The 27,568-nt window shown below is 37.9% G+C and overlaps 1 protein-coding gene across 4 annotated transcripts in view; it reads left to right on the plus strand.

The window, feature by feature from the left end:
• The window catches only part of SYNPO2 (synaptopodin 2), a 92,965-nt gene extending 66,864 nt beyond the window's left edge, over nt 1-26,101 (plus strand). For 2 of the 4 annotated variants that reach the window (XM_010306401.2, XM_075751020.1), the window contains 3 exons: nt 346-1,139; nt 4,483-6,659; nt 23,279-26,101. In XM_010306401.2, coding sequence (XP_010304703.2) covers nt 346-1,139; nt 4,483-6,659; nt 23,279-23,845 — 3,538 coding nt within the window. In that variant the 3' untranslated portion in view covers nt 23,846-26,101. Of the gene's footprint in view, nt 1-345; nt 1,140-4,482; nt 6,660-9,592; nt 10,832-11,063; nt 15,237-23,278 lie in introns of those variants that run through there. The other 2 variants (XM_075751018.1, XM_075751019.1) reach the window with 2 other exon arrangements.
• The last annotated feature ends 1,467 nt before the right edge of the window (nt 26,102-27,568 follow it).

Here is a 27,568-nt window from a genome sequence, read left to right on the forward strand (position 1 = left end):
CTGCAAACACTATAACAGAAATGTGTTTTTGAAAGCATACTGATGTTAGGAATGATATCCATTCAACATTGCAGAAGGATGGTAGCAGGATCATAGTTCTACCACAGTAGTGTAATTTCCCGCTTGCTGAATCGTTAAGTTGAAGAATTTTGGAAGATACAAATATGCTTCAATTTAAGAGCTCTAGGTTCTGGGATAATTCTTCTACTTAAATGGACCTGCTAGCAAGTACCGCAATTAATATAGGGGAAAAATACTATACAGAAATTGCTTTTGTTACTGTACTTACAATTGCTGTGTTTACAGCAGCTTAATTTCTTGAATTACTTGTTTATGTATGTGCAGATCCTCCAATGGAATAAATGAAACCTTGAGTGCTGAAAGAGAAAATGGAAAGCACGATAACATAAAAAATGAGGACTATAGGGAGAGTACTACACTGCAAATTAACACAGCAAAAGAGATACCCCATGGAGATTTATGCATCACAGAGATATACAGTGAGACTCACCAGGGAGCAGGAGAAACCAACATAGACTTTTCTGAAACGAAACAAGAGACCACACAAAGCCACAGAATTACTCCTAAAGTGACAGGCACCTCCAAAGTGCTCGTGACAGATGAGGCTGCTTTCAGAGGGAAGACAGAAGAAAGAAGGCCAGGTACTATGGTTGAGCTGCAGTTGTCCCTCTCAAATGACACGCACAAGGGCACCAATGTTCCTGCTGTGACACTCTCAGGGGCAGAAAAACGCACCCCTTCAGGAAGAGGACCCAGTGTACAACAAGACGGGACTAGCCCTGTAATTGCAATTCCCCTGGGTGTGAAAGAGGGCAACATCCAGTGGTCAAGCAAAGTAGTCCAGTTTTCCAGTGGCAAAGAGGTCAAGAGGATCCAAGGTGCAGCTCCATCTCTCCCCAGGGTGGAGGTGATCCTAGACTGCTCAGACAGGGAGAAGGAAGCACCCAGGTCTCTAGCTGAAAGGGGGTGTGTTGATTCTCAAGTGGAAGGAGGGCAGTCAGAAGCACCTCCTTCCCTCCTCTCCTTTGCAATCTCATCAGAAGGCACAGAGCAGGGAGAAGACAACCAGCACTCGGAAAGGGATCACAGACCTCTCAAGCACAGGGCAAGGCACGCAAGTAAGTCTGTCCCATCTAATAATTTGCACTGCCTGAGGGTATCTTTTGTAACTTTAAACATAATTTCAGAATTAAGGCTGAATTAGAAAAAAAAATGTTTAGAGTTTTTTCTGCAGTTTTCTAACTTTCCCTCTGTCTTTCTCTTTTAAATGATGTTTCTGCTCTTGCTTTATATATTTTTTCAGGGTAATACAATGGTCCCGGTGATGAGCCAAGAGTATACCCATGCCTTAGCTGTGCTGAACAACTTTGCTTAGTTGACTTCCACTTTGAAATTAACTCATGACTTAGTCCAACTAAAATTACTTACATCTCCAAAACAGGCTGAATTCCGCTGGTCTTCTAATGTATATTCAGAGGGAATCTGTAGAATATTAACAAAAAAAAGCAAGTTGCTTGCACATGTCTAAGTGAATCCTGTGGTTTCTCCTTTTATAGCAAAAACTTTGTGTTGTCATTTGCATCATCTAAAATCAAAGCCATGCCACTGCTCTTAGAAGTTAATAAAAAAGGATAGTAGAAAAGCTTGATACTGCCTGCAGAAGAGATTTTGACAGACACTAGCATGTGTATAACTGTTACATGATCCTTTCAGTTTTGTCAGTCTTCTCTAGACTGTAAAGTGAACATGTTATTTCTTCTGACTCCCATACCCAGAGGTCAGCTTCAAAATGTGTCCAAGAAGTTCACATGAAAGTAAAATTGCGACTGGATTCAATATTAATTGAGTGCAGATATGTATTATTTATTTTATCTACCTATTTATTATTTTATTCGTTTGGGACCTTTCCATTGGTTGCTTGCTCTTTCCCAACAATGTTAAGAATCCCATCTGGGGATTTAGTAGCAGTATGTCAAAGGTGCTTGAATGTGTGCAGTGATATACTGTAGCAACAAGCTATTTCATATGCAGTGTTGGAATTAGTCTGCTAACCCTCTGCTAATTCCTCTGTAAGCATATTTTTAGCATGATAACCATTTGTATCTTATTGGCAAGTAGATTAAGCAGTTACTTATGGCTAAGTGTCTGTATGCAATCCGCATATTTTTTGGCATATTAAATGAAGCATAAAAGAAAAGTGCACATGCTTTACATTTTGGCTGCAAAGTTAGAACCAACTGTGGGACTGTGCCTGTCTGTCTGAAAGAATTACTTGCAGTGCCTCTCTAATAAAGCAAAAGTACAAAGAACGAACTACATATTACATGATAAAGTCTGCTGTCAAGTAGGACATAGATTCTGTCCTTTTCCCATCGCAACTATGACAATCTCAATTCCTTCTAATCTAGTGGCAGGTCATTATCCTTAGGAACCACTGATTTAGTCGATAAAAATGTTTGTTGCTATTCTTCTTCTTATTATTATTATTATCATTATCTTATCTACACATTAGAACAAATTTCCAAGCCTAGGTGAATAATCTGTATGCAGCAAACACTATGCATGTTTTTTGTAAAATTAGAAGTTATAATGCAGCATTTAAGGCTACACTAGAGAAGAACATTTATTATAGGTATTTGATCTCTTTAGCAGAAATTTGCCCTGTAGATAGTAATCAGATTCTATTTACTGGAACAGGCAACATTTCTTCTCCCATCTTTTGAAACTATTGATTAAATAACTATCCAGATAAATTAAGAAAAAATACGCTAGCAAAATGAAAAGTTTCAATTTTGCTTTCCACAGAACTGTATGGGGTACCTGCTGAATCCCCGTCCCAGAAAAATCCTCACTGCTGATGCAAGTAGTTTATTTCAAAGCATAGAACTTACATGCCTTCTGTTTGCCGAGGCACTCTAACACTAAAGCCCACACTTTTGGAAAATGTCTTCAGTGACTACTGTAAGCATTTGGATCATCAAAGGACTGAGCCAAGGATTTTGTGATTTGGCCCTCTCACAATAAAATATTACAAAATGCTGGTTTGGGTGCTGTGCTCTTTTCTCTTTTGTAGGTTCTTGTGCAAACCATTGGTCCAGCCACGCTGTCATCTGGCATAATGGCAAAACTCCAATTACCTTTAATAGGAGAAGTATCAGACTCCATCTACTGACACAGCTAAAAGGATCATTAAGAGAAAATACATCACTTGGCTTGCTTTAATGAATTTGCCTTATTTATGCTAGCAAAAGATACTAAATAATTTACTGTTCTATTTTCATATATCAGAGGCATGCTTTTGAAATTAAGTGGAAGGGGAACATTCCAAAGCAGGAACAGCTTTAAATTCTAGCTTTTTTTAAAGGGAGAAGCTATTGAGGCTGTCATTCATGAGATGCGATGGTAGAATATAAGAAAGGGAAAGAAACAGGGACGCCACCTGACTAGCGCTGCCCCATGAGGCACATGCTCCAGGACACATAACAAGAAAGCAGTCACGTTGATGTATAGTGCATCTATCAGCTTTACAGCTGCATCTATTCCTGTTTCACATGACTTGATGAGAACCAATTATTTATGCTTTAAGAAATATGCATTACTGGTACATGCTAGAGAATACTCTTGAGAAGTTAGTTAAGCCTCCTCGGTTAAGTTCTTAAATGTATATTCATTCTTGCAACATTTTTAAAATAACTATTCTGGAGCTGTTACATCCTACATAATTTTGGATATGTTTCAGGCAAGTAATACTTGTTAAAACACTGATACCTCCTTTCATTGAGTACCATGGCCAAACTCTCATGTCTTCCAAGGGGCTGAAAGTTAATGCTAATGGTTTCACTGTATGCCTTTTCGGATGTACGCTTGCTTTTAAATAGCTAATACAGCATACAAACTTTTATCAATGATATACATTTTATAATGCATATGGGTAAAATAAACAGATAAATGGCAGAAGCTGCTGCCACCATCAGACAAAATACACTGAGTTTCATTTGGCCTCGGATGTTAAGCAGTGATGGGCCTGGCTGGCTGGGAATGTCTGCTGTAAGCCTAGGAACTGTGGTCAAGCACTTGGTAAATACCAGATCATAGAAATTGAATAAAGGAGAAAGTATTTTCTGCCTGCCACTGCTGCAATTACTTATGGGAATAAAAATGGAGAACGCTAGAAATAAAATCACATGTAACGTTCCTTTTGAACTAAGAAAGTCCTAAAGAAAGTGATGTAGCCTTTGAACTTGCATGGGTGTGACTCTAAGGAATGCTGGGTATAGAATTTACAACGCAGTTCATTTTGTGGGAAAAGCTTAAGTATAGTGTCCTCTCCATGCAAAAGAAAACAAATGTTTTAATATGGGTAAATTTCAGTACAGATGAATGCAGAAATATTTGGTTTTAGTCTCCTTGTATTTTTCGGGGCCGCATGCAATTAAATGTGCACTTCAATTCTTTCTACAGGGCTCCGGCGAAGTGAGAGTCTGTCAGAGAAGCAGGTCAAAGAAGCCAAATCTAAATGTAAAAGTATTGCATTGCTGCTGACAGCAGCTCCCAATCCCAATTCCAAGGGGGTGTTGATGTTCAAGAAGCGTCGTCAAAGGGCAAGGAAGTATACTTTAGTTAGCTACGGTACTGGGGAGTTAGAACGTGACGAAGACGAGGGTGAAGAAGGTGAAGGTGAGGAGGGGGACAAAGAAAACACTTTTGAAGTGAGTTTGCTTGCAACAAGTGAGTCAGAAATAGATGAAGATTTCTTCTCTGACATTGACAACGACGGTAAGATTGTGACATTTGACTGGGACAGTGGTCTACTTGAGGTTGAAAAGAAGATAAAAAGTGGAGACGAGATGCAGACGCTTCCAGAGACCACAGGTAAAGGGGCCCTCATGTTTGCTAAGAGACGGCAGAGGATGGATCAGATTACAGCTGAGCAAGAGGAGATGAAGGCACGCACAGTGCACACAGAGGAACAAAGGGAAGCCACCGTGTCAGAGAACTTCCAGAAAGTAAGCTCTTCAGTCTATCAAACAAAAGAGGAAGAAATGTCAAGACAGCAGACCTGTGTGAGCAAAAGCTACACAGACGTGAGCCAGAATCATAGCAAAATTGTACAACAAAATGGCTTTGGCTTAGCACCAGACACAAGCCTCTCTTTTCAGTCCTCTGAAGCTCAAAAAGCAGCATCTTCGAATAAAACAGCTAAACCCTTCCCTTCTGGGGTTCAAAACCGAGCAGCTGCACCATTTTCACCCATAAGAAATGTCGCTAGTCCTCTTTCAGATATACCAGCACCACCTCCTTACTGCTCTGTTAGCCCACCACCCGAGGCTTTATACAGACCTGTTTCAGCTCCTGTAGCCAGCAGAGCTGTCCCAAATGTGTGGTCACCCACTGAGCCAACAGAACACATAGCATCCAGAGATGAAAGGATTGCAGTGCCAGCCAAAAGAACTGGGATACTACAAGAGGCAAAGAGAAGAAGCACTTCAAAACCTATGTTCACTTTCAAAGAAGCACCCAAGGTCAGTCCTAATCCTGCCCTGTTGTCCCTTGTGCACAATGCAGAGGGCAAAAAAGGTACTGGAGCTGGTTTTGAGTCAGGACCTGAAGAAGACTACCTCAGTTTGGGAGCAGAAGCTTGCAATTTCATGCAGACTCAAGCATCTAAACAAAAGGCCCCTCCTCCTGTTGCTCCAAAGCCTTCACTCAAGGTCTCTCCTCCTGCTGATACTCCAGTTTCACCAGTTTGGTCACCTTCAGCTGTGGCTTCTAACAAAGCTCCTTCTTTCCCAGCACCAGCCTCACCTCATGCAGCATATCCGGCACCACTCAAATCTCCACAGTATCCTCATTCTCCTGTCCATCCCCCAAGTACTCTCAACCTAGCTGGTCCTTTCAAAGGGCCTCAGGCAACCCTAGCGAGCCCAAACCATACACCCAAGACACCAGTCACACCAAGTGCTGGAGAAACAAAGCCACCCTTTGAGATGCCACCAGCTATGAGTGGAAAAGGAGCACAGCTATTTGCCAGAAGGCACTCTCGAATGGAGAAGTATGTGGTAGATTCAGAGACTGTGCAGGCAAACATGGCACGAGCCTCATCTCCAACTCCATCTTTACCAGCTTCTTGGAAATATTCATCTAATGTCCGAGCACCTCCACCTGTTGCTTATAATCCCATCCACTGCCCATCTTATCCTCCTGCTGCTACCAAGCCCTCCTCTAAGTCCACTGCTGCTACCAAAAATACAAAAAGAAAACCTAAGAAAGGTCTCAATGCTTTAGATATTATGAAACATCAACCCTATCAACTCGATGCATCTTTATTTACTTTTCAACCTCCTAGTAGTAAGGAAAGCCTTGCTATTAAGCAGACATCGAAGCTGTCCACTTCAAAGCAAGCTCTACCTTTAAGACCACCTAGTGCTGGCTCTCCTACTAATGCCCGGGCATCTTCAGTGTACTCTGTGCCAGCCTACAGTTCACAACCTTCGTTCCAGTCAAACGCCTCTATCCCAGTAAATGAATCATATGCACCTACCGGCTACTCTGCATTTTCTAAGCCAGAAACCACCACATCTTTGTTTACTGCTCCGAGGCCAAAATTTTCAGCAAAGAAAGCTGGCGTCACTGCACAGGTGTGGAAGCCATCAATTATTGAAGAGTAAACCTTATAGCTGAAACTTAGTGTCCATTTTGCTTGCAATCAATTGTTTGCAGTGGTAACCCGGCACAGACACAGTGCCAATAGTATTCCTTAGCTTACTTAATAACGTCAGATATATCACCTCAAATCTGGGTCCAAAATATTTGAACTTTTTTAAGGAATCAAGAGAGATATAAATTTATGCATATTATCAGATGCTTTATAGATATAACATCCTGAAATGAATAGATACCATTGTATTAAGTAAGCAGGACACTAGGTTTTTGCTTTAGGACTACTATAACACAAACAACAGTAAGCAATATTCCTGGTATGTCAAATTAACAGAGAAGAGGTTTCTTTCTGCTCCCGTCCCCAACTATGTTCTAATGACCTAGGGATTTGAGGACTTTTTTTTTTTTTTAAGAAGTGCCTTATTAAATGATATGAATAGTAATATGTATTACTACCATAGCATAAAATAGATACAGTATTAGACTCTGACTGATCACTAGCAGAATACAACTGGATAGACCTTTGGCCTGCACAGAGCCCTACTGAATTCAGTCAGAATCTGTCCTGCCTCAAAGGTCCTTCCACAGGAATCTGGTTGATCAGCCAGGGGCTTAGTTTGTAAGCTATGTGGATCAGCTGTGATCCAAAATCACGAATTGCCTCTGTGATTTCACAGAGAACGTCCTATAAGAGATGCTGGAGTGTTCTGAATACTATAAGAGGTGGAAAGACAGCTGGAAAATTGTTAAAGATTTCCCATTTTGGGGAAATTTGACATCCCAAGTGCAGACATACTTTTAGCTCAAGTTTGCCTTGAATTCATGAAGTAAGATAGAAGCCAGTAAATCAAAATTATTGAACAGACAGGTGAGTTGGGTTTTGCAGCCGCAGTGTAATGCAATAGTTTCTTGTAAAAGCAGTGATTGAGAACTGAAGGGATACATATATTCAAGAGTATTGATTCTAGCAACCAGAGTAGTATATGCCACAGAAATTAGCACTTGACAGTAGATCATAAACATGACCATGTTTTCCTATTGGTCTCTTGTACACATTTTATTATTTTCACTTGGGGCTTTACTGTGCTTCTTCCCACTTTAAATCTTTTTACTCTGGTCTTATACTTTCACCTTTTACTTGTCATATTAGGGACTAAGTATTGAAATACTGCTACTGTAGAAAACTCTTAAGAGTCTGTGGTCTTGAAACCTACTGAATAATATTGCAGTGAATACAGAGTCTTGCTGAAATCAAGGCGCTATATTTGAACAGTTTAGCATGTTTTTCAGTAAGCAGTCCTGTTATCATCAGTGGTACTAGGTCTGAAATAAGGTGATGTTTCACACAACTAAGAGCATCAAAATCCATCCCAAGTGTGAAGCTAAAGATTAAAGCATCACTCCGTGAATAAAGATGGCAGAATCTGTTGATATATTTGTATAAACTACCATCCAGCTAGCTACAGACCAGATTATGGATCTTCTATATCATAGGGGGTTTAGTAGAACTATCTATCTTGATGAAGAAAACATTCCCCAGTACGAATAAAATCTCCTTAGTTTGGTCCCATGATGGTAACTCAAACTGCAAGCAAACTTGAGAAGAGTGCATTTGGTTGTACACACAGAAAGCAGACTGGAATCAAAGTCTAATCAAGCCAATAAAAATTGCTCCTTTGAATTTTGGACCTCCAAATTCCTACTCTCCCCTTTTAATTTTGGATTGGCATACTGACAGCATTAGAAGAAAATGACCAAGTAATCAATCTCCCTCTTAAAATTCAGCAGAATGATGGGGAATATTCAAGAAAAAGAAAAGTTTGGAAAACTCAAGCAAGAATTACACTGCATTTACCTGGAAAAAGGAAGTAGCAATATTTTAAGCCTTTGGAGATCTCCCTTCTATCTGTTTTCCACTGTCAGTATCTGTATTTTTCTTCTATCATTAAACTTGTCCCTTTCCTCTCTGCCTGTTTGGGGTTTTTTTTTTTTTTCCTTTGGTTTGGTTGCTATTTTTTTGTTTCACTCATTATGTACAGACTGACAGTACATTTTAGGGGAAATCTATTTTCTATGTTATCCTGTTAATATGAAATTTCCTTCCTTTCCTTCCCTTCCCTCCCCTCCCCCACCCCTTCCCTTTCTTTTCCCTTTCTCCTTCCCTTTCCTCTCTTCTTCCTTCCTTCTAGTAAAAGTTTTATCTGAAGTCACATATACTATTTTAGGTAGAAAAAGATACTAGTATCTACTTGGAATAAAGATACCCTACCAAAGACAAGTAGTGCTGCTACAGAGATTCATAGAATCCAATCAGCCTGATACTGCCTTACATGTTTTTACTTACACTTTCCTCCCGTAAAATGCATCTGTAAATTGTAATCACAATTCTGTACTTGTTCACCCTACCAGCCCAAGAATATTTCCTTAATGAGGAGATTTTTAGCAGCTTTGTACTTCCACCACAAGTGTTGATGTTGGTGCATGTGGTTACTAACAAGATACAGCAGCTTACACTGCATGGCCACCAGTTCGTCTCAGGCTCAGGTTGTAACTTTTGGAATTCATCACCAGATACTGAGTATCCTGCATGACATACAGGGATTACTGAAATCTAACTTCTAGCATATATATGCCTATATGGCATACCACTTTCCAAATAAGAAATAATAAGCATTATTATTCCAAATAGCAGCAGAAGAAACAAGAAGTAAAGCTGGGATGTATTCTCATGCAAAGGAAACCAGCTCTCCAGAAAGACACAAGTCAATTTAATAGGAGCTAGAGGAGAGCTGTGGACTGAAACAGAACATTTCAGTTTCCTGAACCATCTGTCTATAATTAAATTCACCTGAAAGACAGAAATGCATAACTGTCATCTTTAAAATAATTTTGCTATTTCTTTCATTTTCAGCACAACCCATAAGTTCACTTAGGAAGTCAACTAAATCATACGCATGTTTACAGCAAGCAGCAGAGAGTCAGCTTCTGTGATAGCAATATAAAATACAGCTTTTAGCCTATCTTCTCTTTACTTTGTCCAAAAGAAAAGGAAGTGCATCTATGCTGAAAATTAGGATTTTGATCACATTTGGATTTTTTGCTTTATTCACATATAAGTATTTCATATGGCCTATAACAATGACAGAATGATTTTTTAAAGTACCAGTAAGAATTAAAAGCAAAAGCCCCAGAGACACTAGTCCTCTTAGCTAAGATGTTTTGAAAATCCCATTCGAAGTCCAACTCTGAATTCAATTTCATATATACACATCATTCTACATGCACAGTGCTTGGATCCATCCTGGCTTCAAGACTCTTTTTACAAATCAGGTAAGTCTGTAATTCTTAATATTTCAGAAAACTAGCCTAATTCAAGTAACAGTTTTAACCAAAATGTTATCTCCTGTGAAGAAGATATTTAGAGGGAATTTGAGCTGTTCATTGTCATGGGTCCAAACTGAAAGCTATCGATGATGTCAAACATAGCTGAAATGTCAAGAAAATGAACGGTTTGCACAGAGAGGGCCATCCGAAGTTGCACTTTGAAAGAGCAGTGAGCTTTTGTAAATGATTTTCTGAAAAAGCTATTAGAATTATTTTAATGTAATAGAATAAGGCTACCAAGATGCAATTGAGGTATCAGCAAGCTCCAAAAACTAGGAAGTGAGGGGCTGGCGTGTGGTTCAGATAGGAAAATGAGTGGCAGAGCAGCAATTTTGAGAGAACTACTAGGATTAGAGGGAGCCAAGCAGGGGGGGAGAAAACTCCTGGAAAAAAGCAGAAATTGCACAGGATAAAATACCTACCAGAGGATCATGCAATACTGAATTTACAAGAGAAGAAAACAATCATTAAGAAGGGTTTAATTCTTCTGCACAGACATGGCTGACTATTTATAGCCTTTTGTTGAAACTTTCTAGATTATTCTTGGATGACAGAGTGCTCACATCATTGGGCATGATTTTTTTCCTATACTACTTACAAAAAGATATTGTGAAAGAACTGAAAAAACAAGTGAGCTTTAAAAACCAGCAGGCCATATCAACAGACTGTTGCTCTGAGAGACAACAAATCTACAAATATATTATCCTAGATAGCTCCTATACATGAGAGTTTTCGAAAGTGCTAAGGTGAGCTCTGATAAAAGATGATAAGCAATTATAAAGAGAACTTGACACCAGACGATGTGATCTGGGAGGAGCACTGTTTATCAAGTATCCAGGACACCACCTCAACAAAGGACCGGCCTTACCATCACGCTCTGCTGCTCCAGCATCTCTGTGGGGAATCCTCTGTACACTATGAGGTAGGGAAATACCAGTGAAATGACAGCACTCTTTGCAACTAACAATTTGCAAAATCTTTCTCCTCTCTTTTTCCAGGATCCTTTTCCAGATTCCGTAGCTTTAAGAATAAAAAAAGATTGGTTCTAAAAAGATCCACTCTTCCAGTCTTGCCTTTTTAACAAAACAGGATACAACTTTCTTTGCCTGAAGTCAAATACCCAGGATTCCACTGATTGCTTTGGCGCTTCGGCATGCAAGCGCAAATCTTAATTACACAGCTTGGCATAATGTTATTTTATAATAAGTCTACTCAGCTTGAAATAGAAATGTTATACAAAGAAGAAATTTGACAAGATCTTCAAAAACCTGTGGATTCAGAAGCTCTGTATAACTCCCTGCTGGTGGATTTCTTGAGAAAATATGTAAGCCTGGTTATTTCCTAGCACACTTGGTGCCACCATCACAACTTCATAGTACCCATGACAACGACTGTTCTTACTTTATAGTAAACATTACCTTTTCATGTGATTACATAAGGGAGGAGTTGGAATCACTCAAGAGCTATGTTTGACAAGTGCTTTTCAAGCTGGTTGCTTACTACAGGAAGCACTTTAGGTTTTTAATCAAATTATGTAAAAAGTAGGAAAAACCTGAAGGTTGGTGAAATACTATGTTGGAAGGACCTCCACAGAAGCAGACCTGAATTCTTCCTTTACAAGCTAAGACTAACCAGATGATGATATTTCCATGGTTTTAACATTTGCTTCCTTGAGTAAGGCAGGCAAAGACTTTTTCTTTATATAGCATGTGAATCAAGTCTCCTGTTATCCTCTGCAGTTTTCAAAGGAAAAAAAATCTATTCTGTTTGTGATGATCTTGACAAACTGTTTTTAATTTCAGTGCATGTGAAACCTGCACAAACTTACGTGGTGGTATGTTATATTAACTGCACATTCCTTTAGGCTGAGGAAACTCAGCTATGAGAAAAATAGCAATGAATCATGCTTAGAGATTGACTGCTTGATGAAGGATGAAGGCTTCCTGTGTAATCAATGTAACAATAGGAAGGGTTTTCAAACAAGAATCCTTGATTCTTTTGTATGTCTTTTAAGAGTGACATTTTAAAACAGAGTCCCCTCATAATTCCAGGTAATTGAAAGATAAACTGCCATGAAAGTAACCGGGTCATTTCTAAACAGGTGTAAAGACTAAACTGTTCAACAGAGGGAGTGTTTCTCTTGATGTTTCCATCTATATCTGAAACACTAGATTTTAACTAATTTAAGAAATACACAGCAAACAGAAGAAAAAGAGGAACATTACAGAAATAAAATACACTCCCAATCACTGAAATACATGTAGGATTACACAGGCTGACATGGAACACAACAGTCACTAATTTCAGTACAAGCTTTAACTGACTGCAAAGCAAAGAATTCAGTACATTTGTATTAGAAGCAAGTTTCCATACAGTAATGACCTATGGACAAATATTTTCAATTTTTTAAAGAAAGTTTTTGCAAAAAAAAAAATCCATCTTGAAAAAAAGGTCAATAATTGCTACTGATTTTTTCTTTGATCTGTGAGAATGCCACTTCTTATAGTCTCACTGTGCAGGTGGTTGTTGGTACATGACTTTAATATTGTGAAGAAAAGCAAAGCACGGGCATCTAGGTACACTTAGTTTTCTTCCTATAGTCTTGGCCTATAACTTAAAAGTGGAACCTAAGCAGGTGACAACAAAACCTCAAAATCTGCCTGCAGTTTTATTTAGTTAAATAAACAGTTTTAGATATGCACAGGTATTTCTGCTAGTCCTAGCCACGCTACCCGAATACCTTTTATGAACCAAACTGGGCTCTAAGTTTCTTAGAAAATCTTTCCACATACCTCCCTGCTGCTTGTTTGGCTGATGTCAGAAAGCGCAGAGGTGTGACAAACGAGAATAAAAAAATTTGTGATGGCATTCCATTAAAAATTCAGAAGATTACACAAAATGAGAGGCAGCAACTTAACTTTTCACGGTGATGTAAATCTGCACTTGCACTGTACTCTGTTGCACAGCTGTGGGCATTTCAGATGTACAAAATGATAAACTTTTCCCATCCTAGGATTACTTTCAGAGAGGTGTTTTGGTAGAGAAACTTGACAGACTTGGTACTGCTACGGGACCAGTGCTGAAGCAAGAACCTGACCCTATGTATACGTAATTATGAAAAAAAACAATGTTAAACACTACTGTTTGGATTGCAAAATGAAGCACTTGGAATTAATGTTAATCCAACCATTCTGAGCATGTGTGACAAAAACGTCTGTAATCATGTCACCATCTGCTATTTTATTCTGTAGGACTCCAGACTCAATTCACAGCACAGAATGGTACTGCTCACCTGACGAATAGCTCTTCACTGTTTTGTTTTGACACTGTTCCGTGCTTAGCACCATTCCCTACTTAATAAGCACTCTTCGGTGTGCTTTTCATGCAGAATTATTTCCTCATAGATTTTTTTGCTAGTATCCAAGTCAGTCAGAAGCCATAGTTCATTGCATTCTACAAATGAGTAAATAAGGCATGAAGAGACACTGGTATTAGGGCACTCAGTAGCCTTGGGTGTCCAGTTCAAGACACCTAGCATCTTCAGAGTCCAATAGCATATGAACTAGTTACTGTGTCAAGGTATGTGATCCTTAACATCACTCTGTGAGCATTAACAGATCACAGGTCTCCAGGTGGAAGCCCAGAAAGGGAAAAGGAATCCTCAGTGACCAGCTATACAATCCAACCAGTGAAAGCACCTTTTGCACAATATACTCCTAGTATTTCCGAAATGAAGCCCTGAAACAGCACTGGATGGGGCAGAAGTCCTGGAATTTAATCAAAATGCATATGCACTGGGCAATGATGCTTGCATTTCATAGCTTTTGAATACTTCACCTTCCAACTTCACTAGCATTGCTTCAAGGTAGCTGTGTGTTTAAGACCCAAGGGCTTTCTAATTACAACAAACCAAATCCCGGAATACTATCAGATAGCATACTGTAACCAACAGGTTCCTCCAGCATGGCTTGAACCACCATAGACAACCGCCATCATGCTGCTACAGGAACTGGCAGCAAATGCATGTTGACATCCTTCCCAAGTCAGCACTAGGAGGATGACACAGGTTTCCAATGGGGCTTCACCGTCTTCTGACAGCAGACAGACTGTGGAAGGACAAACTCCATCCCTCTGGGGAAGAAATTTCCCCGGAATTCTGGAGGAAAATATACAGTAGTGGGCGCAGGTTCTTTTCCCCCTATGTACCGTGCTTGCCTCATTTCTTCATCTTATTCTTTTCCTGGACTCCTCATCGTAGCCTCATTGTAAGCTACACAGGTCAATTTTCTGTTTCTTAAGCTTCTCATCCAAGCTCAGGAACCTTGGCCATCAGGTCCTAGTCTCGTCACTCTCCAACACAGCGCTGAATACAGATTTTCCTTCTATATCAAGTACTACCAGCTCCTGGGTTTGCTTCGTCCAGTCTCGTCTCTGTCCTCCCCATGTCCGTTTCTTCTACCCTGTTGAAAGTCTGCTTCTTGTCCTCCTGTACTCACATCAGAAGTTCTTCCCTTTGAGGCTGCCTGGGCCCAGACAGGAGGTCTTGGGCTCTGTCAAGGGGCAGCCATGCTCTGCAGTGTATCTTGGTCCTGATCAGTGAGCGTGCAGCCTCAGGTCCAGACTCGACGGTGGGAAGACATGGCTATGCACCATACGCCTGCATGCACTACTTTTTGGTGAATGAAAACCCAGCTGTGCAGCCAGTGCAGGAGCTGTGGAACACCCCAGTGACTTCTCCAGCCTGTGGAAGTAGACGTAGCCTGTGCTTTAGACAGGCAGAGAAAGCACAAGGACAGTCGTCTTGTTCTTCTGTGTGCTGTCCAAAGACATCACAGCCTGCAGCACCTTTGACCTGCAATAATGAATAAAATCCCTCCTGCCTAATGTAATATTATCACAGCTAATAGAGTTCTCAGGAACTAGCTATAAAAAGCCAAGTGCTCCTATTGAGCCTATATAAGGCTCAATATAGCCTATATAAGGCTCTCAGCTTCAATATACATAGGCAAGTTTGCATGGAAATATGAGACAGTTCAGATGCAAAGATTAGTCTCAAACCAGTTCTAAAGCATGTAGTGGTACCACTTTTCAAGGAAAAGGATGCTAGAATTTTTTTGTCATTGACGTATTTTTCCCTACTCTCACTCTCTGAAATGGGTGAACTCTATAGGTTCATTATCATTTGGGATAAAGTAAATTAAAAAAAAAACACAAACAACTAAGACTGAAAATTTCAATTTGAAAGATTTGATAAGAAATTTACAAAGCACTGGAAAATTTATCTTTTAGTTTGGATATGTTCAGCAACATAACTGCCACCACCTTCAAGTATTACAATATAATTAATATTTATTTTCTTTGATTTTAGAAAAAAATACCATTAACCTTTACTTTGTATCAATTTAAAACCCTTTCATTGTTCATACAGAATCACAAGGTCAGAAACTAGGACCACCTTTCCACTTGTTTTTCAAATGTTCATTCACAAGTCTTCATCTTTTATGACCTTCCTCTAAGCTGTGTAATATAAAAGTCCAGAAGGTGGCAGCAAATATTCTTCCTTACAAGAAATAAACTGTCTATTCCAAAGAAAGCTAAGATGCCTATGGCCTAAAAAGTTTCAGCCATTTGCTTTTTATGGGCATAACAGTACTGTATTTTGGTAATCATATATGGATAAAGATTAAAGGTAAATGGAAAGCACTGATTTGCTTTCATTTACACAGGTGCAAACTGAGCTGAGTAACTAATTTACAACAGGTTGGCAGCACTCATTTCTTTTTCACATAGCCAAATTGCAGTAGTGAAGGTCTAATTCTAATATCTTACTTTTCTCTTCTACCATTACCTGACAACTAAAAAGGACTTTATTGTCAAGAGTAGAATTTGTCACAAAGCTTCTGTAAGATGGTTGACAGTAACTGTTTCATGAGTTCATATAATAATGATGAAAACAAGATTATTCTCACATGAAATAATACCACAGTTATAAACAATGTAAACTTAGAATAAATTAGGTTCCAGTCCTAAAATTCCCTATAAATTTCTGAAAGCAGGTTCTGACGACAGAGCTTGGAGGAAGTTAGGATCAGACATGAACTGTGTGATTCTAACCTATTACTACTCTCGGCTTAGCCACTGACAAGGCTTTAATTGTTAGACAGGTAAGATTACCTGCCTCTCCAGTCATTAGTATCCCCATTAACCAAAATGCTGCATTCCAATTTTAGCCTGCTATAAATTATTTCCAGAGTTTCAAATAAATATGATTTTTCCATTTTATTTCAAAATTTTTGGTATTCATATTATAAAACAGCTGTAGCATTTACTCCAGAGCTGGTAGTACTTCAGAGAGAAATTATTTTTTCATTACATAAAGTATAAATCGTAAATGGTTTGGGATGACAAAAGCTGTAAGATTAACAATATGTCTCTCTCCTATAAACAATTCAGTTTAAAAATCTGAAGTGCTTGGTTTATGTTTAAAAAAATGGAAAGAATTAAAAGGCATAAAAATGAAGTATTACTTATTTTGTCCTACAATTTTCTCAGTGGTTTGGTCTCTAATTGCAGTAGCCATTACAAGCCCATAGAAAGAAAAATGAGAAATGCCTCACTCCGGGCTTTTTATAAAGACATTTTTTGAGATAGTACAATTGTTTTATCTACTTCCTCCTCCTTTGTCCCCTTTTCCGGTAAACATTAGCCAGGCCTGTTAACTCAGGTTTGAACATTCTTTCGTATGGGATTAAGGACCAGGACTATAATGAACAGATAAAAATAAAACTGCCTTAATGACTTAGACACACCCCCCCCCAGGTAATTTTTTTTGAAGTGACTTAATCAGATAGGACTCTATGTTACAGAGAGTTTCAACAAGACATGGACTATTATGAGGCCAACCTACTTTCGAAAATAGAACTCTTGACTTTTTTTGAAAATTTAATATCCGTCTCCTTAACTGGTGAAAAGGTAATTTCAGCATATAAACATATGAACAGTTTTCACTTATTAAGGAGACATGCCACCTGAGACAGAAAAACAGTTACTGTGAAATCATTTCCCTAACTTGCATTCCCATTTGGTCTGTAAAATGACAAACATCTTTCTGACTCTTGCCTTTAAAATATGCACTATTTTATGAAACTAAGTATTGCTTTTTGTCTTTCAGCTTTTCATAACTATCAAGAAATCTGAAATAGCAGTAAGGTCCAAATAACCAATTTTTCTGGACTATTGATTTAGATATTCTATAAAAGGTAGACATTCACTCTCCTTCAACTTAAACAGATCTATACATGCACCCACCTTTTCTAAGTACTGTGTTTACATTCATTTACATATAAACTGAAATAGTTTCTTTTGGAAGTAATATCACATTCATTTTAGTTTATATTAATACACAGCTTATAAATATCAAAGATGTTTGTGGTACAATAAATGTTTGCTTTATTGACCAGTTTATAAATAATTTGCATTTTTAAAATCCATGTTAACCTAAACCTGAAGTTTAATCTGTTTGCACAGACACCCGAGCAGTCAGCAGCTGTTGTTAGGATTCTATGATTGCAATGGACAGCTCTGAACTGCCTTTCCTCTTCTTGACATCTAAGAATCCACGTTCCCTTCAATAACTATTGTAGAAAAGATCTTCCCCTCTGAAAATGTTCACATGAAGTAATGGAAAAGAACAAATTTAATCACTGTACAGGGTTCTGGTTTGTTTTGCAGCACAATACTTCAAATGCTGGTGTGGTATTATAGTGAATGTTTTACAACAAGATTACAGTAATACAATATGTAATAATGTAATATTTCTGGTACTATATCACTCTTCTTTCCCTTCTCTCGATTTCTGGGAAGAAGAATGGAAAATCTCTACACCTATTTTTATGATCTTGTAGCTTAAGGGAGACAGAGAGTAGAATAATTAGTCTCTATTTGCATTTCCTATTTCCCACTGTCTCACTCATGATCTGGGGTTTGTGCAGTCTTTTTAGTACATGTTTGTCAAAATAATTAAATAGGAAGAGACAATAACAGAAAGTATCACTATGGCTGCTGCTGTCCAGTAAATGAATGATGAATTCCAGTAACTAAATGTTGCCTTAATTCCGAAGTTTGTGTTCGTTAGTTTGAAGGGGCTGAACTCCAAAGTAGTGATAAAAATCAGTATATCAATATCAAATACAAGTCTGCTTTGAATTTAGAAATGTTCAGACCTAGACTTTCAGCATAGGAACACCATTACCAATAACAAAAATTAACTGCCATGAAAACATGGCAATATTGACCATCTCTCAGTTCCTGCATTTCAGATACACATATTTTAGCAAAATCATGCTTTTCTACAAGTGCTTCAAACCTATTTACCACAGAGTGTGAAAAAACATGTGATAATATATATTGTGAAGCCAAAGATTATTCAATTTCAGAATAAAGTTGGGGTAGATAGAAATATTCTATTTTTAACTCAACAAATTATTGCAAAAATATGTCGCTATGCAATGTACAAAAGCCTGCTGTGCTGGGTGCTCCTGGATTGCTTCTATTACAACAGATACTACCATAACAATCTTAGCAGTCAGTAGGCTTAGAGACTAAATTCCTCCTCAAGGTAAATAGTGAGGCATTATGGCATACTGTACATAACTGATGCATTTACTATATTTCTTCCACGGATGATGAAAGAAATTAAATATTTTTCTGTGAAACAGATATGAAAATTAAAAAAGTATTCACCTGAATCCAAAGGGTTTTAACTGCTTCAAGCTGCAGCCACTTTACAAAACTTAGCAGAATTGTTTCAGGTCAAAACTGATACTTAATTTCCCTAGATTTATTAAAAATAAAAGTAATATAAAATTTTGTTTCATTCTCTCTGAGCTTATGGGAACGTAGATGATGATGACAACTACTATTTATTTTAGGAAGACTGTAATTCAAAGTAACTAAGGCTCACTTTAACCAAATAATATTTTGACCTTCTTAGATAATCTGAGTTTTCAAACCCTTTTCTGCCCACCTTCAGCATAGTTATGACTTTTTCTCGTTAAGAAATGTAGATAATTCAGCCAGCTCCTTCCATCAACAGCCTCTTCCTCTTCATCAAAAGTCAGACAGCCAGACACAACATTGTAACTGGAAATCAGTAAGTGGGGCTCTGTCTTAACTTTTTCCTCAAATTCCTTCAGACCATTAGGGAATGGACAAAGTAAACTTTTTCCAGGTAAATCATCTGGAACACTCACAGATTTTGTTCACTTACAATCCCAACAGATAACTCCTAGTTAAAAACATATACTGTTCTGCCCATCCTTCATGGAAGGAGAGATTAATCCTTAATTTACCAAATCTAGAGGAAATAAATAAGCAATTTCACATTTTAGAATTTTAAAGTTAAAAAACAGCCTATCATCAGAACTGTATCTAAATACAAGCTACCAAGTGGGAAAGGAGAAGAATTTGACTGGTCTGGGAATAGCAAAACAGGACCAAGTACGCTAAAGAACTGGCTACAGATGAGAATCATCCAGCTGACAATACAATAGTTTGAAAGTTTGATCTTGCGGCAGGAACTTTGGTGCCAAGATGTGGATGTGGGTTCAACAATCATGCAGAAGGAAGTAATCATTGATCATCCTCAGTGATACACGTTACTGCATCTGTTCACTGTACCCAATGTATCTAGTCTCCAAACAAGATACAAGGAGAATATCTATCAACTTTTAAGGAAATATTTTTTCCAGATAAATTGGCACAATCTCTCACTGGCCAGGTAAAATTGTTACAGTTGCTGCAGGTTACCTGCGAGTCTGTAAATTGAATTCCATTGGAAAAATCTATCACAGACATTTTCATCTAATACAGTGATCACTGGGTAATCCTATTCAGAGCCAAGGAAAGCCATCCTTACGTAATGAAACATTCTTCAACTCATGAGACATTATGAATTATTTGGATTCTTAGTCATTTTATCCCTGAGAGCCTGACTAAAGTTAAAAACAAAACAAAAAATGAATACAAGGAATTTTAGTATAACCAAGCTCATTCCCAAGGCACTACTGATGTTCCAGTTTGCTGACTGCATATGACATTCTAGCCAAATACAGACACATGCTGCACAAAAGCTAATAAACCAAACAGAATCTCATACCAAAATGGAGAAAAGATTTTTATTTGCCTATGAGACTAAAATCTTCGATATCTGAAGTATTTTGCATTATTTATTTTTTTTTTTATAAGGACCAATTCAAAAGATATAATAGTATTCTCCAGTTCATCAGTATTTGAGATTCTGCTTTTTCTACAAGAACCCTTACATGCTGAATTTATGATTTACATGACATTAGAAGTGCTGTGGATAGATATGATTTGAAGAACAAACACTTGCTCATTGAGGTCTTCCAAATTAAGGACTAAGGAGATTCTCGAGCCAGTAAAATATTCATCGACAAATCTGGTTATCAAAACTCTGTGCTAGTACATTGTTTGATTCATACAGAAGTTTTTTCTATGAGGTCATTTTAGCTCTCTTCTGCCAGTTCCCTTTCTTTGCCTTATATGATAACGAAGCTATCTGTAGAATAGTTTCCATCTTTATAGAAAAATATCTTCTTTCCATTAATGACCTTGATTTTCTGTTGAATCTGATCTAACACCTGTACCAAAACCCACAAACTTGCTATAATGTGAACATTTAATTTTGTCTACACTATTTCTACTTTTACAAGTTAAACCTCTACCTTCAAAATACACCAGAATGGCCCATTTTGTTAGACAAATAATGAAATACACTTGATATCTTATCATTCATTCTCTGATTAAATTCTGTCAGAGAAAATTAGCTCCTGCTTTATCACTAATGGTTAGGCCAAAAAGATACTTCTGCAACTTGATGAACTCTGGAGTTTTTCTCTAAACATGACACACTAAACAGTATCTTTATCTAACTGTCTTGAAATGTCAGGTATTTTATTTCAACAGTTTCATCTCCCTCTGCTCACGGGCCTTGGAACTGGAATCTCCATTAAATTTCTGTCTACTCAGTACAGACAATGTTCTAGAACCCTCTTGAGAGCAGTTAACAGAGGTAGACTAACTAGGTAAACTGTTTGACCAACTTTTTCATCCCTCTGTTCAACTTTATCTTCTTAGTTTCATGGTTCAGGTCATCAGATTCATTTCTAATAGAAACTGTATCTCATTTTGCACTCCTATTTTGATTTTGCACTTAAAAAAAAATTATTCTTGCCAATAATTTAAACAAAAGGTACTAACCAGGCTTGCTGAATAAGCTCTTTTCTGTGGATACAGTCAAGAAAGAAATTGCAATACATTAGAGGAAGGAGAAGTATTCTGACTGGCCTATCTGGGTCTGCCACTCATTGGCCCCAAGCATGATCCATTATCTGGACTCTTATTTTCCAGGTAAGAAAAAGAAATCCCTCCCATTGCGTGAAGATACAGAGAAACTTTAATCCATTCTTGACAGTATGTAACTTCATCTATGGGAAAAAAAACTTCTATATTTTCTTTTATTCACTTACCTTCCAAATGGATAATTCTTGCTTTTTATATTCTACCATCTTAGAGTACTCAACTGGGATCTGTCTATATGTGATATCTGATCAGTCACATTTTAATGTTTGATCATCTCAAGGTTTAAGTAAGGATTCTTAAAAATTAACTGAGTGAAGTTGCCTGAAATTAAGTATTTTTTTCTGGATGGACGTAGAACCTCATGATAATTTGCCATAAGTATGTGGGGTTAGGATTAATAATGTTGGGGAGTTTCCTCTCTGGAACTGCAAACTAGGAATAGCTGGTCATAGCTAAGAGGTGAAAGGATAGTTCTGTTACAAAGCACTAGTTGTGAAACTTGTCAAAACTCTCATTACATAACCTCTGTGTGTCACTCTACACTTTTAAGAGATTCAGACTGAGCACCACGAAACTGACAGAAAATGATGAAATCAGTAATCTCTTCTTCAGTTTCCATCTTATGTACAAGGCTGATATTAAAACACAACTTAAAAGCCTGTGCAAAGCAGAGGTCTTTCAAGTTTCTTAAACATGTCAAGATCCTGCAACAGAAAAGCCTATAAAACATGACATTTCTATGTGAATCTGCTAGCTAAGCTATATCTTGTATGATCAGATACCTATTGGCTGGTATCTAGATCATGCTCACAGTATTTTAAGTTTTGGAAGCTAATTAGGAAAAGTAACACAGGTCAGTGTTTGAATGAAATTCTAGTAAAGCCTCTGGCAAAGGAGCCTGGAATTTCACACTAGATTTCAGAGTTAAATGCATTTAAACCTCAGGATATGAATCAATGGGTGTAAATCAATGTGTTTAGGAACCACATGTAAAGAGATTACTCAGTAAGAACAACGTAATTTATCTGTATAACACAAACACGTCTGGGGAAAATACTGTACCTGTTTCGTACGCTGCCAAATGACTGTTGCAGCAGAACCTTCTCATGAACAGAGTTTCTAAGTGCTGTATTACTAAGAAGATTAGGATTTGTCAAATATGAATGGATTGCTCCTATAAATGGGTCAGAATGTACCAGAATTTTGAGGGCATTGCCTTTTAAAGAAGCCAGGTTAAGTAGCGTCATGTAAGGGTATTAACCGAATGATTGCATTAATGTCTTTAGTTCATTTTTGTGCTCTGCAAAGTGAAAACTAGGATAAGTCCAATCATTTTAGAGTAAGAAATGCCTTTCTTAAAAGGAGATTGCCAAAGATATGTTCTCAGACAAATATCCTAGACAGAGCCTGTTATCAAATAAATTTGGCCGTGCCTGCACATAAGAAAAAATCCTGTAAACACACACAGAACTGTCACAACATGACTTCCTTTTTCATTATTAAGAACGTCTTTTCAGAACGAGGCACACTAGCTAAGTGGTGGAAAAGCTGCACAGTTGCTAACATAATTGTACTTTTTCAGTAAAAGGCTGTCTTTGGTCTATTTACTTTCCTCAGAAATTCAATTTGCTCTTTGTTCCTATTTCTTTCTCTGCCTCCTTTTAAATACCTTCTCCCTTTCCACTAAACTGAAGTATTAAAAAGTACCCACAGACATAAAAATGGATTGCCAGGATGTCATGTGCTTTCAGGATCCGTTGTTCCAGTTTAGAAGTGAAGGGGCTCCCTTTTTTGTTGTTTAATAACTGTACTTGGTATTTTGTTTTCCTAGGAAAGAAGCAGTGGACGCTCATTATCACTTCCTGGGAGACCTTCTTCATTCATTTCTCGAGCCATGTCTCCTACTTCTCCTCTTATATTTCAGCCTGCCCCTGATTACTTCAGCAAGCCAGAGACAGCAGCTGACAGGCCTGGCAAGAGACTGACGCCCTGGGAAGCAGCAGCAAGATCCCCTCTTGGCCTAGTGGATGAAGCTTTTGGGCCCCAAAATATGCAGGAATCCATTGCTGCTAACGTAGTGTCAGCTGCTCGCAGGAAAACACTTCCTGAGCCACCAGATGAATGGAAACAAAAAGTTTCTTGTGAGCCTCCAGCCCCAAGTGCTAATGTAGCCTTATTAGGAGGGAAGCAATCGGGTGTTCTATCACCCCCTAAAAGCTCCCTCTCTGCCCCAAGTGCCACCACGCAGGCTGGCTCTCAGCTGCAGTATGCTTACTGCAGTCAACGGTCCAGAACAGATCCTGATATAATGTCCATGGATTCCAGGTCTGACTATTGCTTGTCAACAGCTGATTCAAACTATAATCCACAGCCAAGGGGATGGAGGCGTCCAACATGAGCAGCTGAAGGGCCTGGCATGTTTTCCCTTCTTCCAGCTTTACAAGCCTTAGATTTCAGTTGGAGAAGGAAAGTTTCTTGCCGGCCTGACCATCTCTGAACTAAAGAAAAGAGGCAAAATTGAATGGAGCACAGTTTTCACATGACTGCAGGGCTAGCAGCCTCTAGAATAGACTCAGTTTTACGCCTAAGCTAAGATTGTTCTGTTCGTGAAAAGGAAAAAATACACATTTCTTGGGGTGAGGGGTGGGATGAAAGTGGGGCAACCAATGTGCTCAATACAAAAATCTAGAAGAGATGCAGATGAAGACAGTACAAGTGCTTGAAGTTAAGTTAATGTGAAATAAAAAAAGTAAAATAAGGGCATTTTAAAGGCAAGAAGTATTTTACAGGATCTTGTAGGTTTTCTGGGTAAGTTTGACGTTGGAGTTCCAAGATACTAGATATAACCAGACTTGGGAAAGTTCCAATGGAGGTGGAATACTTAGAAGCACTGGCTTATTTGCCATATGTTTTCTTTACTGCATTTTTAAAACGAGCTAAGGAAGTAAATCAATGCATATTTTTACTGTGGCAACAGTTAAAATACATCTGTGGTCATGGTACCTGAATCCCTGTAACATGTAGATATCTGCAATCTTACGCAGTCATCCATTTCAATTGGATTTCAAGACAGTATTGATCAAGTTTTACATATTTTAATTAATCAAATGGTCTGAACACAACAGGAAAAAAGGTGTTGTTAAGAGAGATCAGTACCATGATACTTGAACAATAAAAAGGATGAGGAAAGTATTTAGACTGTATTTAAACTGGATTGCAAGTTACTTTTGTAATAAACTATCAAACAAATCTGGGGCTGAACAGCCTTTATTTCTCTGTGAAATGCACTACTTGCTGAGCATTTACTGCTACAGTGTTTGGTAATCTGAGTGGCTGGGCAGTTATTCTTAGTATCTAGGTAGCTCAATGTTTAGAAAGCTTTTGATTTGTATTCTTGATTTGGAAGACATAGTTAAGTTGTTTATCAAGAACAATACCTGTTCTACATAGAAATTGGTATGTGAAAGAGGGTTTATGACATGTGTTACACGGTATGAGTCTAGTACAAGTAATGAATATTTGGACGGTTGGTTACAATTAAACTATCTTGATGGATCTGAAGAGATGGTAAATAATTTTTGCTGCTGACACATATCTTGCATTTACAGCTTATTTAAACGATAGAAATATGTGGCTAAAAATACATGTATTCCAAGCTTATTTGGTAGTTTAGATGATGTTAAAGCATTAAATGAATACCCCAAGTTTTAATAAGTGCTCTGCATCCTCATTTTGTGGGGCATTCTTCAAGCACAGTCTACTGAAATTACTGCAGAAGCACTGTTAACTATCCTTAGTTTCAGTAAGGTTGTCAACTGTAAAGTGATTAGAATAGAAAGAATGAAAACATACATGCAGTAAGAAAGAATATATCACAAAACATTGCCATCTACAAATAATTTTCATGATAGCAATTATAAAATATAATGGTATAAAGGAAAGAGGAAAATTAAACCCAAGTACAGTTGAGCTGGAACTTCCCATAAGAGCAAATAATTACAAGAAAAATATTCCCTTAATGAGTTTCAGTTGGCAGTAATTCTCTAGTCAAACAGAAGTCTCCCTGAAATCAACCTATCCTTTTGACCAAGCAGGAAATGAAGACATAGGAGTTGTAAACCTTTAAAACTAGGATCATATTGCTACAGCACCTTACAAATTTATTTCACAAAATATGAATTTGCAAAGAAAAGATTATTTAGAAAAATTACATTAACAAGGCTGCTATCTTATGCCTGAAAGTGAGTTTTGCACCTCAGTCATACACGCACATAATCAGGTAAATTTTGCTGCCACACAGGCAAAAATCCATTTTTCTCTGCAGAGTCCCATAATGTCCCCTTTTATCATGACTGGGAATATCCCCACTGAAACCAATGGGACTATGGTAGTCCCATTATCCTTAAGGGCTTGTCTTCAGATTCAGGCCTTTCTCTCTGGAAGTACATGTCAAGTTTTCACTTAATTTCAGTGAAATTATAATTCAAAGTGAAATTCAGTGAAATTTATAATTTGAAGTCATCAAGGCCTTAACTATTCAATAAATACTAGTGCATGTGTATTTCACAGAAGGTCTACATTCTGAAAATCACATAATGCTTACATACCTTGCTGAACTGTGGTCCATATTACCAGAACAAAATGATTCCCTGTATCCAAGTCAAGTTCAGGTTTCTGTTTTGAACTGCATCCTTTACACTGTTAAACAGGAAACCAGATCAAAGAGTTTGCAGTAAGGCATATTTTTACCCAATTAAATTATTTTAATTCTCAGAATCAACTGACTGATCAAGCTCTAACTCCCCCTCCCCAAATGCAATGCAACAAACATGAAAGAAAGTAGAATCAGAGAGTTTCAGACAGAATCACTGACTTTCTGTCAATTTCCCAAGAAAAACAAAGTGCAGCCTTATCTTCTTCTAGTCACAAGAAGGAATTAAGCACTTCCGTGAACATGAGAATTACTGATGCTGAGTTTTGTGTGGCTTTGTATCTTATGGATCAACCTGGGTGTTTAACATTCCCATATGAATTCTCGCGTTACTAATAAGGAATGAGTTCACACTGCAGCACTTCTCTCAATAGTACCACTGGTAAGCGCATCTGTCCTCCAGCCAGCCATATATTTTTACAAAGTCTGTGGGCAATGGATTGTCTTTGAGATCTATTCCACTGCCACACAGAAATGAAACAAACATTTGCAAAGTTATTAATGGGAGGACAGACATACACAGAGGCATGCAGACAGATCACATAGCCTTGTTTACAGAGCAAATAAGGCTAAAACGAGATTGAGACAATGTACTGATTTCAATGGAAGCAGTGGGCCCAGACTACTAAATGAAATATTAATGCATACAGAGCTTTATGAAGAACCACATGGCATTTTTCACTTCCTGTTCTTCACACCATTCCTCCACTGGCAAAGCACCTTTGTATCAAGTAGTTGTGACTGTTGTGCATGAGTTCTGAATATATTAATGCAAGTATTTCTTACATTTGTTTCTGAATGCACAGATCTGCTCAGTAAATGTGAGGAAAAAAGTCTCTTATATTTTAAATATGTTGTTCTTGTGTTCACTCTCAGAGGTGTCTCTGTTAATATGCAGAGTATTTGAATACGCAATATAACTGAAAATTTAGTTTCTTTAGTTATTTTAGATGATGTTCACAACTCTTGTTCATAATTTGTATTCATTTTGGTTTGCTTTAACACAACCATGTATCTATTCATATTGCATTTCTGCCTAGTAGCAAAAGACTGTATTATCTTTATAAAAGGCTTTTCACTTCTAAAGACTTTTTGCTCACTGCAAAGGACGCTTTACTTGAGTGCATGCCAGAGATGTAAATTGTATCATTTAATAAAGTGATTTGACCCATCAGATGAGAAACACAATTTTGTTTTCCCTAAATTCTTGTCTGTTTGTTTAAATAATCTGAACCCAAGTAAAGTCTAATCTCTTTTTTCTGCACCATTTTTAGATTCACTGACTTTGTCTGTCAGTGACCTTGTGCTGATGTGAGCTTCTAGAAGCTTAAATCAACATCAGGTCAAATGCCAACTTTTCAAATTCAGTGGAATTTCATTTTCACAGTGACTAAGCAGAGGAAGGAAATG

Source organism: Balearica regulorum, chromosome 4, assembly GCF_011004875.1.
Source record: "Balearica regulorum gibbericeps isolate bBalReg1 chromosome 4, bBalReg1.pri, whole genome shotgun sequence".
NCBI lineage: Eukaryota > Metazoa > Chordata > Aves > Gruiformes > Gruidae > Balearica > Balearica regulorum.